General features: G+C 36.8%; 1 protein-coding gene across 2 annotated transcripts in view; it reads right to left on the bottom strand.

Annotated features, from left to right (window-relative positions):
- Positions 1-684: 684 nt before the first annotated feature.
- The window catches only part of MOSPD2 (motile sperm domain containing 2), a 48,886-nt gene continuing 31,886 nt past the window's right edge, over positions 685-17,684 (bottom strand). For both annotated transcript variants that reach the window (XM_011957870.1, XM_011957871.1), the window contains 8 exons: positions 13,180-13,304; positions 10,745-10,921; positions 9,802-9,914; positions 7,579-7,675; positions 6,270-6,366; positions 5,709-5,838; positions 3,252-3,354; positions 685-2,351 (listed from right to left, as the gene is read on the bottom strand). In XM_011957870.1, coding sequence (XP_011813260.1) covers positions 2,214-2,351; positions 3,252-3,354; positions 5,709-5,838; positions 6,270-6,366; positions 7,579-7,675; positions 9,802-9,914; positions 10,745-10,921; positions 13,180-13,304 — 980 coding nt within the window. In that variant the 3' untranslated portion in view covers positions 685-2,213. The remainder of the gene's footprint in view (positions 2,352-3,251; positions 3,355-5,708; positions 5,839-6,269; positions 6,367-7,578; positions 7,676-9,801; positions 9,915-10,744; positions 10,922-13,179; positions 13,305-17,684) is intronic.

The following is a 17,684-nucleotide window of genomic DNA, read 5'->3' as shown; positions in this document are numbered from 1 at the left end:
TAGGCTACTTGCAGATCAAGGTAATGATATTTCACTAATGCTTCCATGGAAAATCTATTAATTTCCATTCCTAAGTGAAAACAAATATCTAAATCTAAATGTTGGTTCCTTGGTAATTTGGTCATGAATAGGTAATGACATGATTAAAAATAAAATTACTGATTAGAGTACCAAAAATAATCATGCAATTATGATTAAATAAAAACAAATGAAGACAGAATAAAATCAAGTGTAAATATATGATTAATCAAGACAAGTACAAACATTTAGATGCCTTTGATTTTGTAGTTAATTTTCAGTAATCCTGCTTAGTCACATTTAATAGATACACAAACATTAACAAGATATGTTATTAAATTCAACTGACCAGACATTGAGCAAGGATATTTCAGTGGGTCAACATAATTTTTCATATGAAACATTAAAGGGACACCGTTAGGACAATACATTTTCAATCTTGGCTAATTATTTCCTCATTTATTTGCCACGGAACAGAAAACATACACAACTACTTTGGGATTAGATTATATTAAGGCCAAAAATCTACCATGTAAGGGGAAGCCACTGTGCACACATACAGGGACATACTGTGCACAGTACTTAGGGTGGACTGCAGTCCGTTTCACAGCTGGAGGTGGCAAACTGAAACAGAAAAGCCCAAATTAAGACAAAGTAGCACACCAGTGTCCTTTTAAGGTTTTATTTTCTAGGCCAATTTTGAAGGAATTCTGTTATATCATTCTTCATAACTCAATTTTGGAATCAACCTCTTGAAGATGAAAGCCAACAACACTACCCTTCAGAATAGTAATAAAATCTCCAAACATGGCTCAATCGAAACTCAACATTTTACAGGCAGACTGTTTTTTCTTTCAAATAAAGTAGATGTACATGTGAAGCAACATAGACCCAAACTGGCCATATTAATGAGAAAACAAACTAATTTCATCGTCTCTGCTACTGCAAGGTGTATCTTTTTAGGATTTTAGGAATACCAGGTGGGTACTACCATATCGAAGGCAGAATATCAAGTAAGTAAGTCAATTGGTCCTAGTTTGAAGGTTTCACAGATCATTGTGAGTTACATTTTTCATTCTTTAAATGGAGAGCTGACACCTGGGCATCTATGTTTCTTTTTATTTTTTTCTTTTCACCTTTTTAGATACTCTAGTATTTTGTAAATTTCCTTGTCATGGGCTGACTTTAACAAGGAACATTTTAAAATCTAAATTTATTATCCTGCTTAGCATCTCATACAACTAACTTTTCAAAACATTTATATCTAACACCTTTCATTTAGAAATGAGGAGGGAGACAGTGCAATTCATGGTCCACAGAGACTCCTCTGCTCTGGAATGGGGGTGAAGATGGGACAACAGAAGGTCAGGCCTTTTTAATAAATTAGGCAAAAGGTTCAGTGTCCAGCTATAGTGGACAACATGAAACTCCATAAAAATGACTGGATAGGGGGACTGCTTGAGACTTTTCTTCTGGGCATTACTAACAGAATTCAAAGAAATTCCAACCACGCTTAGTTTTCCAAATTCTACTGAAATGAGAGTGTTCATAAAAAAGCCTGAGATTAATAAAAGGCAGGCTGTTAAGGAACACTGAGAAACAAGGGTTAAGGTGGTTTGGCATTAAATCGGTTTACATTCCAAAAGAATATTGACCATCACCTGGGAGGAATTCTCAAAATTACAAAGTCATGGTTACATAAATTCCTCTATATAAGTATGTTTTCTTTCTCAATATACATGTTCTTCTATATACATAGTATAGAAAAGCTAGTAAGTCAGCTCAGCTATAATAATTCTGTCATAAAAAAGCAGATTACATTTTTTGGCTGCAACAAAGCATGTTACTTATACTTTTCAGTTTAGCTAATGTATTTACACGATAAAACTTAAGCTTTAAAAGTATTCAGATCAAAAGGAAAAAATAAATTATATTTAAACTATTAATTTACACAATGGATATGCCTTTACTTACTTTACTAAATAGCTATAGTCTCTTATAATCAATTTCTCCAGCATTTCTTTATTCTAGCAGTTTATTTTCAAGACATGTATGTGTTCCCCTCTAAGTGCTGCATATTTCCTTTTAGGAAGCACAGATGTGCAATGTTTTTAGTAGCTTGGTAGAGTTTTAGGTCTGTTACTTTTTCCAACTAATGGACGAAGGAGCCGTGGTTCCTACTCGGCACCACTTCTTTAACTGTACAATAAATAGAAGAAAGAGGTGACAAAAGCAAGCAAGAGCATTGTTAAGGAAAGCAGCAGCTGCTGGAACCAGATACAACGCTGAACTTGGTCTTCAAGCTTTCTATTGCTTTCTAGTAAATGACTGAGCTGAAGAGGGAAAAAGGGATGAAAGATTTATATCAATAAAACAGTCATTAATCATGGGCACGACAAACAGGAATACTAGAAATCCAAACACTGAAAGGATGGGGCCCACTACTCTGTAAGGCTGGTGGAAGGAGGTGGAAGTGCAACAGGGCATTAGATTTGTTTGGTGGACAGATATGTCTATGCTTATTCTCATTTTGAGAGGTCTAAATTTCTAGCTGAGACAGGAGCAGAGCAGTCAGTTCCTGGAGGTACAGAAACCCTTAAGTAGTTCAGCTACTCAGAGAGCCCCTCTCTCTCTTTCAAATTTAAATGCACTACTTGGTACTTTTTTCCTGCAAGACTGAATTATTTGATACTCCCCAAAGCACCTTGTGCTTTGCTAAAAATGGCCAAAGCTTTCAAATGGTTAGTAGATCTCCAAAAATAACTCACTTCTTACACCATTTCTTTTCTTTTTTTATTGAGAAATGGTCTTGTTCTGTTGCCCAGACTGGAGGGCAGTGGCATGATCACGGCTCACTGCAGCCTTGACCTCCCAGGCTCAAGCAATCCTCCTGCCTCAGACTCCCGAGTAGCTGGGACTATAGATGTGTGCCACCACACCTGGCTAATTTTCAGTTTTTTTGTCGAGACAGGGTCTCGCTATATTGCCCAGACTGGCCTCAAACTACTGGGCTCAAGTGATCCTCCTGCCTTGGCCTCCCAAAGTGCTGGGATTACAGGCAGCACTGCACCTGGCCTGCCTACCATTTCTGAGTTGGCATCTCTTCACAAAGAAGACAGTATTTCTGTTGTGTCTATGCCAAAGGTTTCTCCTTATGTCCGTGAGAAAAAAAGGGATTTCTAATGTTGATCAGCATTAACAACTTTGTCTGGGTAGGAAGAAAGTATACTTACTTGTAGACATATATCTTCACTGGTTTTATCTGACATGTTGAAAGCATTGTCTTTTAATGTAAGAGTGTTTGGTTTACTGCTTTCAACAGTATGGCATCTTAACCTATGAAAATCCAAAGAAAACATAACTTCTTAAAAATGTTAATGAATTTTCTTATAAAAGTAAAATATAAAATGAAAACAGCTAAACACAGAAGACTATGTAACAGAGGTGAAAACCCTCACTCCTCTTCCCCAGGTTCACCTAAGACAGCTGCTCTGTGTATATGTATCTTCCAGCTTCGTTAATTAACGTACGTATAAGGGACACAACATATGGCAGATCCCATTCAGTAAAATTCAAATGAAAGTTTCTATATGGTATTCAGTAGAATTCATCAAAATATCTTATGATTTGAAGGAAATCACCCTTTCTAGGTAGGAGAAAGGTACTTTCCTTGAGCTTCAGTACCCCACCACCAAGCCTCCCTCCCACTTTCTGCAGAACAGTGATCTCCTCTCACAGTCATAGGAAAGCAAACCATCAGTAATTGGTAAAGCAAAAAACAAAGCAAACAAAGCAACTCGAACATAACAAAACCAAAAATCACCCTTCATTTTGAGAGACTGTTTCATAAGAACTTCAAATTAATCTACAACACCTTTTATACCAGTGTTTCTTACCCTTTCAAAATATTCCCATAACCATGTCTTTGAACAAAAGAAAAACTCTTGATAAAAACAGAAAGTAGGCCCTCCTGTAATAGAATTTGAAAATTTAAATATTACATGTAAAAACAAGGCAGGCTGCTGACCCCCATTTGCTTCTCCCTCCTCTGGGCTAAGGCTAATCTCCCCTGCTTTGGTCCCCCACACACTTTCAGCCTTCTCAGGAATTTCACTGTTCATAATCTATTTTCATGATCTATCAGCTAAGCTCTTGAGTTTTTGTAGAGAGGAGGTTTCCCTATGTTGCCCAGGCTGGTCTTGGACTCCTGGGCTCAAGCAATCCTCCCACCTCAGCCTCTCAAAGTGCTGGGATTACAGGTGTGAGCCACTGTGCCCAGCCCTGAAGATTTCATTCAACCACAGCCATTATCAGGTTTCCCAGCTTCTCCTCTATAAAGTAGGAAAAATGCCTTCTTCCCTCACAGGGCTGTCTTCATGACCGAACGAATCAGTATGTCTAAAGCATCTAGAACAGTGCTGGCATATAGCAAATTCCACTGTAGTGTGAACTTGGTATCACTGCCCACCGTCTAGTTTCTACACAGTACCCAGAAGAATCCTTTAAAAAAATAAGCCCGTTATCACCTCATGGCTCTGCTTAGCACTGCCTAATAGTTTTTCCTCTCACTCAGAAGTCCTCACCATAGGGACGATCTGATATCCTACTATCTCTGTCCCCATCTCTCACCATGCTCCTCCCTTAGTGGAATCATGAGACAGTGACTTCCTTGTTGTTCCTCCCAAAGGCCAAGCACACTCCTTTTGCATTTGTTGTTCTGTCTGGAAAGGTCTCTGTCCAGTTATCTATGTGGCTTGCTTCAGGGCCTACTCTAATGTCATTGGAGTGGTCATCCTTAACTACCCTATAAAGCAAGATTTCTCAACCTTGGCACTATGGACATTTGGGGCCAGATCATTTTTGGGGGATGGGGCTGTCCTATGTACTGCTAGTGGTTTAGCAGCATCCCTATGCTGCCCCCATTAGATGCCCGTTGTACCCCATCCCCCAGTTGTGATAACCGAAAGTGTCTCCAGACATTGACAAATGTCCCCTGGTGGGAAAAAATGGGAACACTCCAATAAACGACAATTCCAATAAAAAAAAAGCAAAATAAAACTACAATACAGTCTTTTCTATTCTCCTTTTCTATGCATCTTTTCAAGAAATTTGTCACAACCTGATATATCTATATACATGCACATACATGTATATATCTATATACACACGCTTTCCCTCCTCTTAAGTAGGATAATGTCCATAACCAATTTTTCTCACTAGATTTGTTTTCTAAAATAAATCACAGATGTCTTTCCATGTCAGAACAAATAGACTTGCTGTACCTTTCTGAGTGGTTGCAGCACGCTTTAGTGTGGATATACTCAAACGTATCTCACTATTGCTTTACTGGTTACCATTTAGATTCTTTTTTTCCAGTTTTTCACTATTACAAACAATGCTGTAAAAAACATTCTAGTATGTAAGGTGAGCGTTCCTACAGGGAGAACTGCTGAGACAATCTGTGTTTGTGATCTGGACAGATCCAGACTCTTGCACTGACCTGCAAGTGAGTTTCTGCTACTAGTGACCTCCTTGAGCAACACCAGGTCTCTTTCATCTGGGCATCCCCAGAGCCTTGCAGGGTACCCAGCAGATGTAAGAAGAAAGGGAGGCCACCTGGTCCAAGGAGGCACTTTTCTCTTTCTGATTCTTCCCACTACATTTGAGAAGAATGTGAGGAAAAAGCTTACCTATGTTCCATCACTTTGTTTCTGGGAACTTCTTTCCAAAACTGAGTTAATTCTGCTGGGCCTGTGCCAGATGACTGTTCCATTTCTGCAGCCATTATCAGAAAACGGTCTTGGGCAGAGACCGTTAAACCTGCATTCCAAAAGGGTAATTCAGCATATAAACAGGAACCTTCAAAGGGGTTGGATATGCATGTGGTTTAAAACATTATTCTGGAACTTAACATTAAGGAAAAAGAAGAAAATGGAAATATCTTTAAAAAGGAAAAACTTCTAAAAGTGAGGAATTTCTCCTTTGAAATTCAATTTCAATTGGTGTCAGTTTAAACAATTTTACTTGTTAGAAACAATTACATTTTAATGCTGGAAAGGGCTTTAGAGACCTCCTTGACCATCCCATTTCACATGTGGGAAAACAGATGTCTACAGTGAGGTGAGGTAACTCGTGATACTCTGCTAATTTCTAGATTCTAGCCCGATATCTCTGCTGACTCAGAGCCCAGCTCCAGGTCCCCTTCCCCCGCTACACTCAACATCTGCTGTGGCTACTAAGTGACAACTCACCCCCATGGGGAGACACAACTATATCCACTGATGCCCCCGGGTCACAGCTGCTATTGCTTGGCTTGACTCTGTATTTTTCCGGAGCTGTTGTTCTCACCTGTTTATAAACACAATAGTCACATAACATCCTTTGTGCTTTTTTTGGGGGGGGAAATGGCTTAAGAATGACTTTTTTAAAAAAAATTAGCAGCCGGGCACGGTGGCTCAAGCCTGTAATCCCAGCACTTTGGGAGGCCGAGATGGGCGGATCACGAGGTCAGGAGATCGAGACCATCCTGGCTAACACGGTGAAACCCCGTCTCTACTAAAAAAATAAAATGCAAAAAACTAGCCGGGCGAGGTGGCGGGTGCCTGTAGTCCCAGCTACTCGGGAGGCTGAGGCAGGAGAATGGCATAAACCCGGGAGGAAGAGCTTGCAGTGAGCTGAGATTGGGCCACTGCACTCCAGCCTGGGCGACAGAGCGAGACTCCGTCTCAAAAAAAAAAAAAAAAAAAATTAGCAGTGAATAATCAATAACAAAGAGTTTACAAAGTAACAGTGATGTTATGCATAGAATAGATTTTTTCCCCACTAACAGGAAGAAAGCATCTCGACCTATCTAAAAAGATACTTGTAAGTCAAATTGTCATTCAGACTCCCTCTTAAATAAAACAATCCATCTGTCAAATATTTATCCTGTTAATTGCCTGAATTTAATGACATAAATTCACAAAAACAATGCACATTAGATTGCATGTAATTAATACAATGGTGCTCAGAAATTAAAAAACAGTAGATAATCAAAGCACATCAGGAACATCCTGGTGGTTACATCTAAATTAAATAGAAGATTTAAGGCAGGAAAACCTACAATATGGGGTAGAGGCGGACTCAGTCTTCTTACACTTAATGCTCAGTATCAGGTTAATATCCGATATAAACTACATTCCAGAATATACCACACTTGGGGAAAATGCACTATCAATTTTACAGTTTTATGTTTCACTGTTATTATAAATTAAATTATTCACATAGTAAAGAGTAATTTTTCTTGGGTTGTTATTTACAACAAACATTAAACCCTTGTATTAACTTAGACATTAACCTATTACTGCACATAAAAGATTCAGATACAGAGCTCAGGGAAAATTTTTTGATAAGCTATGCCACTTGGTTAGAACCAGAAGGGAGTACTACATGCCTAAAAATTGTCATAAATTAAAACACTGTACAAGTTCAAATTTTTCAATCTTTCAATCAGAACATGTCTAAACTCACTTTCCATGTCAAATTCTCAAACATAATTTATTGTATCTTTGAGATATTTACCTTAAATGCCACTATATTTTTAGTTACATTTGTCAACACTATTAAAGTTTTCTTCTCTCCGGATTCTGTATTTCCAAAATACAGTTCTTCTGCTGGGCTAGGGAGTGACAAAAGCATACAACATTTGTAATAATCAGAACAAATGACAATCTAATCATTAGCCTGAAGAAAAAATATTTAGTTAATATTTTAGGCTCATTTGTATAAAGACATTTCACCAAAAACGACTTACAAAACAATTACCTAATACAATTTTGTATTTTAATCTTACTGATTCAATGCACACTATTTAAAAAGTCCTACGATTTTCCCCAAGATCAAAAGCAAACCAGGAAGAACAGAAGAGAGAATGACGAAGGCTCTGATTAATCCTATAATCAGCACTATCTTAAGGTGCACTGATTTAAACTATTTGGAAGGTTATAGATAATAAAGCAAAGAAGACATTGCTGCTTCAACTTTACCTAATTACAAATAATTATAATGAGGCATACTTCTATACACCAACAGGAAAGAGCGTGACTTAAAAAGAAAGATGATTAGGAATGTATTTAACAGAATAATTTCTTACTATATAGCAGCTTTTCCAAGTAATAGGGAAGGAGAGAAATAAACATAAAAGTAAATTTGGGATGGGAGCTGTAGGAAGAACTTATTAAACAGTAAAATCAGTGAGCTTCAAAATTTAAATTTTACTATTACTTTCCATTGTAATGCCTATGACCTAAAAAATTTTTAAAAAGATTCAAGCAAAGTTTGTGTAGTTTAATTACACTATCCAAATTGTATCAGGTGGCTCAAAACGATGGGAAGAATAGTGTTTTTGTTTTATACAAAAAGGTGAATAATTTAAAGTGGATTTTCAGCGAGCCCTTGATTTTGAGATACATCTTTAAATAGGTTAATTTTATATCAGGAATGTTTGTATCTTGGGGGTGTTTTTTAATCTAACTAACACATGTTTTTAAGAATGAGCTCTCCCAGAAGGGCTTTGCCTAGTTTTGGAGAAGGTGGTAAATTTGCATGGTTGCTGGCTTCCTTTTAGAACCCAATCTTAAGTAAGTCATAGAAAAACACAAGGTTATGGATCTCATTGTTCTTAGTAACCAGCACAAAAACTGAGCAGCTCCAGGAAGACAGAGGTTGGTTAGGTCCTTGTGTACGTGTAGGAGCAGCTCTGGGACTTCACCGGGGGCGAAGGAAGGGAGGAGCAGAGCCCGACATGCAGTTGAGAAGCTGTCTGGCTTTCTCCCTAGCCTGCTTTTCCTGTCATACCTCTACAATTACAGGCAAGGACCTATGATGTGACAGGCTTCCAGTGAAAACAGAATGTGTAACTTCCAAATAAGTAGGGAGAAAAAAGGGAACAAGTAAATGAACAAAAAAGATAAACTACGAAGGGAGAAAATGGGAAAGAAAAACCATGAAAAATAGAAAATGCACGCGCATCTATGTCTCTCTTGTTTGTTGGCTTTCATACACATAGATGGCAGAGATAAATCCAAATATAACAGTAATCAAAATATATGTAAACAAACTAATATTATCAATTAGAGAATGTCAGATTAGAGTTTTTAAAAGTCTGGCTGTATTGTTCATACGGGACATACATAAAGCAGCTATATAGAAAGGTTTCAAGTAAAGGGACAGAAAATGCTACATGAGATCATGAAGTTGGTGTAGCAATTTAACGTAAGGCAAAATATATTTACCAACCAAAAACATCAGTGAGAAAAAGGTCTTTATACACTTTATACAATGCTGAAAGAAACCTGGAATCTTTTGAATCAAATAACCTAGCAGAAAAACAGAGATGTCCTGAAGTTTGGCTTTAGTCACAAACCTATTTTTCTAGTTCATCTTTGGCTTTTGGAAAGTAAAATCAACAAATCCTTCACGTCATTTCTGGCATTCCCGAACTTGGGCAAGTCTAATAGTATCAGTAATGTGAGGAAACTACTGCCATTCAGATTTACTAATATATAAATATTTACTTTGTTATCTGATGTGTGATGAGAGCCCTTTAAAGACACTCGACATAGTAATAGAAAGGTAGCTAAAAATATCCACTATGTCTGGAAACCAAGGTAAGTCTTCAGATAACTCTGGTTTTATATTTCTACAGTTTCAAAAACCAAAGAGAAGTTTTCTTAATTTTGTGGCTCCCTCAAGGTGATCAAGATACGTTATAAAATTATAGCTAACAAAATATTTGGCGATTACCTGATGTGTAGTAACGGGCCTTTAAACACACTCAATGGTTTCTTGAAAGCTTTCATTTTTGAATCAACTTTTTCATTTTCTTCTGCTTTGGAAGTAGATTCGGTTGGGTTAATCTAAAGACAAAAAAAAAAAAAGGATAACTATTTAGCATATATTAACATGACCATTGACATCTATTTTAGTGCCTACATAGGTTACTGTAGAAAATACAACATGGCCCTTCCCTTAAGGGTCTTTAAGTTTTTCTAAAATATAACATCGTATTTATTCATCTATCAAGTTCCTGATTACCTGTAAGAAGAGTGACAACTACTAAGTGCTCTTTTAAAAATTAGAGAAAGGAACTAAATCAAAGTTTTAAATTTATTACTTTTAGACAAATAAAAAAAACTTTGGATAAAACAATTATTTCTAGATGTGTTTTGCTAGTCTTTATACAAAAGCATGGAATCAGCCTTTATTTTATTTTGAGACAAAGTCTCACTCTGTCACCCAGGTCAGAGTGCAGTGGCACAATCATGGCTCACTACAGCCTTGACCTCCTGGGCTCAAGCGATCTTCCCAACTTAGCCTCCAGAGTAGCTGGGATGACAGGTGTGCAGTATCACATCTGGATAATTTTTTATTTTTTGTAGAGACAGGGCCTCCTTATGTTGCTGGGGCTGGTCTCAAACTCCCGTGCTCAAGCGATCCTTCCACCTTAGCCTCAGAAAGTGCTTGGGATTACAGGTATAAGACACAGGCCCTGGCCTGGAATCAGCCTTAAATACACTAAAGTGGTGCTTCTGGTTAGCTAATCCCATCCTTTCTCTTTCTTTTTACACACAAAAATGTGGAAGGGTAGCAGGTTAAGTGAATTATCCAAAATCACATAGCCGGCTAGTGGCAGAATTGGGGATAGACCATAACTTGTGATTCAGTTTCATTTTATTTATAAAGTTACCTTTTTAAGAAGAGGTGTTTGTTCTTCGTTAGAAATTGTTTCCAGTGTTTCTTTGCCATCACTTTCTATGTCTTCTTTACTTGAAGTTTCATCCTCACTGGTAATAGGCCCATTCTCACACAATGGGGTCTGGAAGTCATCATCTACTAGTGGTGGATAGCTATACTTGAAAGGATCCTAAAAGAAAATAATTTCACAGGAGCCTACTAAATGGTGGGTGGAGAAATAATTCTCTTAGGAGATTTACAATTCATTACTTTGGCCAAGAAAATAGACTTAATTAGATCATGAAATTTAAAATAAAGGAAGTATTTCAAACCAGAAAGAAAAGCAGCAATAAGTGGTGTGGGACAACTGGCTAGCCATCTATACAGAATCACCTTAGATCTCTAGCTCGCTCTCTACATCAAAAAGAATTTCAGATGGATAAAAGCTTTAAATGTATATGTTTTGTGTGTGTGTGTGTGTGTGTGTGTGTGTGTTTAAGAACCATATAAGTTCTGTAACAATACAAAAGAGGGATATAGAATACACTGAAAAAGAATGAAAATTGTCTTTTGAATCATAAGGAAGTTTTCAACATCACTTATAATTAAAGAAATGCAAATTAAAATGACAATGAAATATTTTTTACCCGAGACTGGCAATGATTACAAAAATGAGAATATGCGATGCTGGCAAGGAGATGGTTCAAGAATTCTCTTACATTATTGGTAAATGGGCACAATCTCTTTAGAGGAAATGTGGCAACAGCTATCAAAATTAATAACTATACCCACTGAATTTTTTTCTAGGAGTTTATTCTGTATGCATTCTTGCTGCACCCATACATCAAGAGTTATTACAAGGATATTCACTGCAACAAAACTAGTAATGGCAAAAAATTAGAATACAATTATCACTGCTGTCCTTTAAAAGAGGAGTGATTAAATAAATTATGTTATATCCATCCACACAATGGAATATTTTGGAATGATTTAAAAATGAGATGGACCTCTGTGAATCAATATGGTATAACCTGCAAAATAAACGATGTGAAAAAAGCACAACTGGACAATATATATGGTATGTGACCATTTGTGTAAAAAACTGTAACAGATAACTCCAGAGGGATAGAAAACTTAACGGTGACTGCCTCTAGGGAGTGGCAGTGGGCAAGGACCTGGGAAGGGAGATGTAGTTTTCATGGTACTGTTACACTTTTCAATCTCTGGTACTGTGTTTACTTTATTAAAAAATCATGTATATGTATTACTTTTTGAAAAAAAAAACTTAAAAATTAATGTTAAAAAATAGTCCTGCTATAATTTTGACTGTAATTCTGAAGAAATATGTCACTAAGAACAGAGAGGGGAAATAAAATAACCTTTTCTATACATAAAATTAATATAATTTAAAATGTGATGAATTATATTAATTATAATTATTTAAGATATAACAATTTTATGAGCAAGTTATTAAAAATAAACAAAATCACATTTTAAATCAAGCATAGCACCTGAAATGAAGTGTATTTGGTTTTTCTAGGTGAAAACGTGAAATAAAGCCTTAGAATAAGAAAGAAGCAGACTTCAAATTAAAAATATTGGTTCAGGTCTTTTCTAATCAAAGATAATAAACAGAAGGACATATCAAAACTATTACTCTTGCTAGTTCTGATTGAACACAATTTTGCCAGGCAGGCAGTATAAAAAATAGACTGCAAAAAAATCAAATAAGTGAAATATTATTAAGTTAACCCAAAGCGTACCAAGTCCCTAAGTTGTACAGTTTTTTGTAAGTAGTAAAAATCAGCTCAAAAAAATCTTGACAGTATATGCTTAACAGTATCTTTTTAACTAAAAAGATTGTTGAACAGCAAACAATTGGAAGCACACTGAAGACACATCAAGAGGAAATTCACTAACTTATGTCTAGATAGTAGAATACTATGTAGCCATAAACGAGTATGAGAGCCTGCTACATACTGATTTGGTATAAGACATGCTGTGAAGAGAAAAGCAGGATGCACAGTAGCACATAAATGCACTAACTGTTTAGAAGACATGAGAGGGAGGAAGAATTATATACTATACTTGTTTATATAGGTAATACATATCCCTGCAAATTAATATAAGAAATTCAGCTGGGCAGGGAATATGGTGATTGGAAATAGAAGTAGGAGGAGATAATTTTACTGAAGACTTATTTCTCATTATTCTTCTGAATATTCTTCAGTTTAGAACCACAAAAATCTATTACCTATTAAAAAATAAAAAATCAACAACTTTAAAACTTTAAAAATGTGTGTAACACTACTTGCTATTTTGAGGGTATCTGTGATACTTCTTTGTATATTATGATACTACTTTTCTTTTTTCCTTGAGGAAAGTATACAGCCTAATGTGTCATTATCCAGTATGGTTTTATAAACAAGTTTCAAATATTATACTTACAGTTCCACCCATGTGGGGAGGCAGGTATTCTACACTGACATAGTCCTGAACTTCATTTTTGCTTGTAAACTTCAACAAGCTCACTGCTTCCGGACCAAGCCAGGTTTTCACAATTTTGAAAGCAGCTGAAGAAAAACCAGTCACTGCATTAAAATTCTCTTCATTCCTATTCTCAATTAATTTACCATAAATGCTAACCCAGGTGTTCTGAAATCAGTTTGGGCTATAATCTGTTAATATTTATCTTTACGTGATGTACTTAATTAACATTCTCTAATTTCTGTAGGCGTTTACATTGTGGTTCTCCCTCATCGGTTTCAAATGTTCCATGAATATTCAGGAAGATTAAATTACCCTGATGTTCATTAATAAACTTATCAGGGTTTTGGCCTCTGAACAAATCCATCAATGATCCCAACTATTTAGATTTCCAGACACTGAATCAAACAGCAATATGATTCAGGAAATAACTGCACAACAGTATGGAAAGAGTCATTTACCTTATGGTTCTCATAAACTCTCTATCTGAAAAACCTTCTCAAACAGCGAGTCAGAAGAGAAAGAGAAACAGCCCTTCTTATTATGAGTGTGAGGTGGATCCAGACTTCCTTTCTAACCCTACACTTCTCTGCCTCTCTCCCAGGCTTTGCAGTTTATATAATTGTGGGGAACTTACAGCATATCAAAAATAAACTGGTTTAAAAAATTTTTTTGAGACAGAGTCTCACTCTGTCACCCAGGCTGGAGTGTAGTGGCATGAACTGCACTGTTCTGTTGTCAAACACAGCTGTTTGGTAATTATAATCTTGTTCTGTCATGTCATTTCTTATTTATGCTTAATTTTTAAACCTAATTTTCACTGCGACAATCTAAGTACATTTTTAAGAAATTACAATAGAAATATTGCATTAAATTTGTAAAACTGTCAATTAAAAAAACAGAAAATAAGAACAGCATGATAAACATTAGAGAAGTATCTTTTTATTTTAGCTAACTATAAGTTTTTTACGTAACATTTAAATTTTCATTAATTTCAATTTAAAATGTGAGTTGACATATTTGAAACTATGCTACTTTAATTAATTTGATAAATCTGATTTTTCATGACTTTACTGAGATATAATTTACATGCCATAAAATCCCCCCTTTATACAAGTCAATGGTTTTTAGCATATTCACAGAATTGTGCAATCACCACCACAGTCTAATGTAGAACATTTTCATCACACCAAAAAGAACCTTCATATAGCAATGTCTCTTTATGCCTCCTTCTCCAAGTCCTTAGGAACTACCAATCTATTTTCTGTCTTCATGGATTTGCTTATTTTGGACATTTTATATAAATGAAACCATACAACGTGGCTTTTTCTACTGGCTTTGTTCACTTGGCATGATTTCAAGGTTCATTCATAATGTAGCATGGATCAGTACTTAATTCCCTCTTATGACTGAATAATTGTCCATTTTATAGATATGCAATATTTGCTTATCCATTCAGCAACTGATGAATATTTAGGCTGTTTCCACTTTTTGTTATTATGAATAATGCTGCCATGAGCATTTGTGTACAAATTTTTCTATAGACATATGTTGTCACTTCTCTTGGGCATATACTAAGGAGTGGAATTCTGGGTCATATGGTAATTCTATGTTTAGCTACCAAACTGTTTTCTGATGTGGCTGGACTATCTTAACATTCTCACCAGCAGTGTACGAGGCTTCCAGTTTCTCCACATCCTTGCCAATACCTGTTATTGTGTCTTTTTGATTCTAGCCACCATAGTGGGTGTGAAATCACACCTCACTTGGTTTTGACTTGCATTTCTCTAATGACTACTGATGCTCAGCATCTCTTTATGTGCTTATTGCCCATTTGTTTATCTTCTTTAGAAAAACATCTATTCAAATCTTTCACTCATTTTTTAACTGGGTTGTCTTTTTTTTTTTTTCTTTCAGAGAGAGTTTCAGTCTTGTTGCCCAGGTTGGAGTGCAATGGTGCAATCTTGACTCACTGCAACCTCTGCCTCCTGGGTTCAAGCAATTCTCCTGCCTCAGCTTTCTGAGTAGCTGGGATTACAGGCTTGCGCCACCATGCTCAGCTAATTTTGTGTTTTTAGTAGAGACGGGGTTTTACCATGTTAGGCAGGCTGGTCTCGAACTCCTGACTTCAGGTGATCTGCCCACCTCAGCCTCCCAAAGTATAGGATTACAGGTGTGAGTCACCATGCCCGGCCACTTGTCTTTTTAACGTTGCATTCTAAGAGTTCTTTATATATTCTAGAATAAGTCCCTTATCAAATGTATGGTTTGTAAATGATTTCTTCCATTCTGAGAATTGTCTTTTCACCTACTTGATAGTGTCCTTGAAGGCACAAGTTTTCCATTTTAATGCAGTCCAATGTTATCTGTTTCTTTTGTTGCTTGTGCTTTTGTTGTCATACCTAAGAAACCATTGCCCAATCCAAGCACAAGGATTTAATCCTGTGTTTTCTTCTAAGAGACTTAGCTCTTGCATTTAGGTCTCTGATCCATTTTGAGTTAATTTTTATATATGATGTGAGGTAGGGTCCAACTTTATTCCTTTGAATGTGCATACCCAGTTGTCCTAGCACCTTTTATTTAAAAAGTCTTATTTCTCTACTGAATTGTCTTGGCACTATTGTAAAAAAAAAATCAACTGACCATAATAAACACTAGGGTTTATACCTGGACCCTCAATTCGATTTCACTGATCTATACGTTTATCCTTATGCCCATACATGCCCAATGTCTTGACTGTCGTAGCTTTGTAGTAAATTTTGAAATCAGGAAGTGTTAAATCCTCCAACTTTGTGTTTCTATTTCAAGATTTGACTACTCTGGGTTTCTTGCATTTTCATATGAATTTTAGGACAAACATATCCATTTCTGCAAAAAAAGGCAGCTGGGCTTTTGATAGGGACTGCACTGAATCAGTAGATCAATTTGGGAAGTGTTGACCTCTTAACAATACAGTCGGCCCTCCATATCCACATATTTCACATCCATGGATTTTTTGATTGACCAACCACAATTGAAAATATTAAAAAATAAATAAAACCAATACAACAAAAATATGAGAAACAATAGAGTAGAACAACTATATAGCACTCACACTGTGTTAGGTAGTATAAATAATCTAAAGATGATTTAAAGTATATGGGAGGAGCCAGGTGTGATGGCTTATGCCTGTAATCCCAGCACTTTGGGAGGCTGGGGCAGGCAGATCACTTGAGGTCAGGAGTTCAAGACTAGACCAGCCTGGCCAATATGGTGAAACCCTGTGTCTGTAAAACTATAAAAATTAGCCAGGTGTGGTGGTAGGTGCCTGTAGTCCCAGCTACTTGGGAGCCTGAGGCAAGAGAATCGTTTGAACTTGGGAGGCAGAGGATGTAGTGAGCTGAGATTGTGCTAATGCTCTCCAGCCTAGGTGACAGAATGAGATTCATTAAAAAAAAAAAGAAAAAAAGGTATACAGGAAGATGTGTGTGAGTTACATGCAAACACTATACCATTTTATATGAGGGACTTGAGCATCCAAGGATTTTGGAGTCTGTGGTGGTGGAGGAGGGGTTCTGAAACCAGTCTCCCATGGATACTGAAGAGAGACTGTATTAAGTCTTCCAATCCATGAACAAGAAGTCTTTTTATTCATGTAGGTCTTGAATTTACTAAAACGGTGTTTTGTAATTTTCAGTGTCCTTGTCGTGATCTTCTTTTATTAATAGAAGTGGTAAGAGCAGACAGCGTTGTCTTGTTCCTGATCTTAGGGGGAAAGCATCCATTCTTTCCCTGCTAAGTAAGATGTTAGCTGTGGGTTTTCATAGATTCAGGTTTTTCATATATGCCCTTTATAGACAGGCAGAGGAAATTCTTTTCTGTGAAGGATTAGCCTTACCCAAAGAGAGGTCTGGCCTTTGCCCTCAGCTTCTGAGAGGTAATCTTCATGCCTGATAGGACTGTCTTTGTCTGGGGGCCTTGAGTGACAATGGAACAATATGACTTAGGGTAGGAGCTGGCCATGGAAGAAAGACCAACAATGTGATTCAGGGTAGGGGTAGACCTTGGGGGAAGACTAAGATCAACCACACGGGCAATCAATCATGCTTACATAATGGAGTTCCAATAAAAACTCTGAACACTGAGGCTTGGGTGAGCTTCCCAGGTTGACATACTCCATGCACACTGCCACATATTGATGCCAGTGAAGTAACATGCTCTACATTTGGTACTTCCCTGGACTCTGCCCTACACCTTACTTTCTATGGTTGACCTTAATCTAAATTCTTTCCCTGTAATAAACCATAATTGTGAGTATAATAGTTTTCAGTGAGTTCGCAGAGTCCTTCACTAGAATTATCAAACCTAAGGGTAATTTTCAGCACCTTCTGAACTTGCAGTTTGTGTCAGAAATGGGGGTGGTCTTGTGTGGACTACTGTGGTTTAACTTGGCAGTTGTTTCAACTCTTTGCACCTTATGTTGCTAG

Source organism: Colobus angolensis, unplaced genomic scaffold (assembly GCF_000951035.1).
Source record: "Colobus angolensis palliatus isolate OR3802 unplaced genomic scaffold, Cang.pa_1.0 Scaffold450, whole genome shotgun sequence".
NCBI lineage: Eukaryota > Metazoa > Chordata > Mammalia > Primates > Cercopithecidae > Colobus > Colobus angolensis.
Note: the sequence above shows the minus strand (reverse complement) of the source record. Positions and strands in the feature narration are given on the sequence as shown.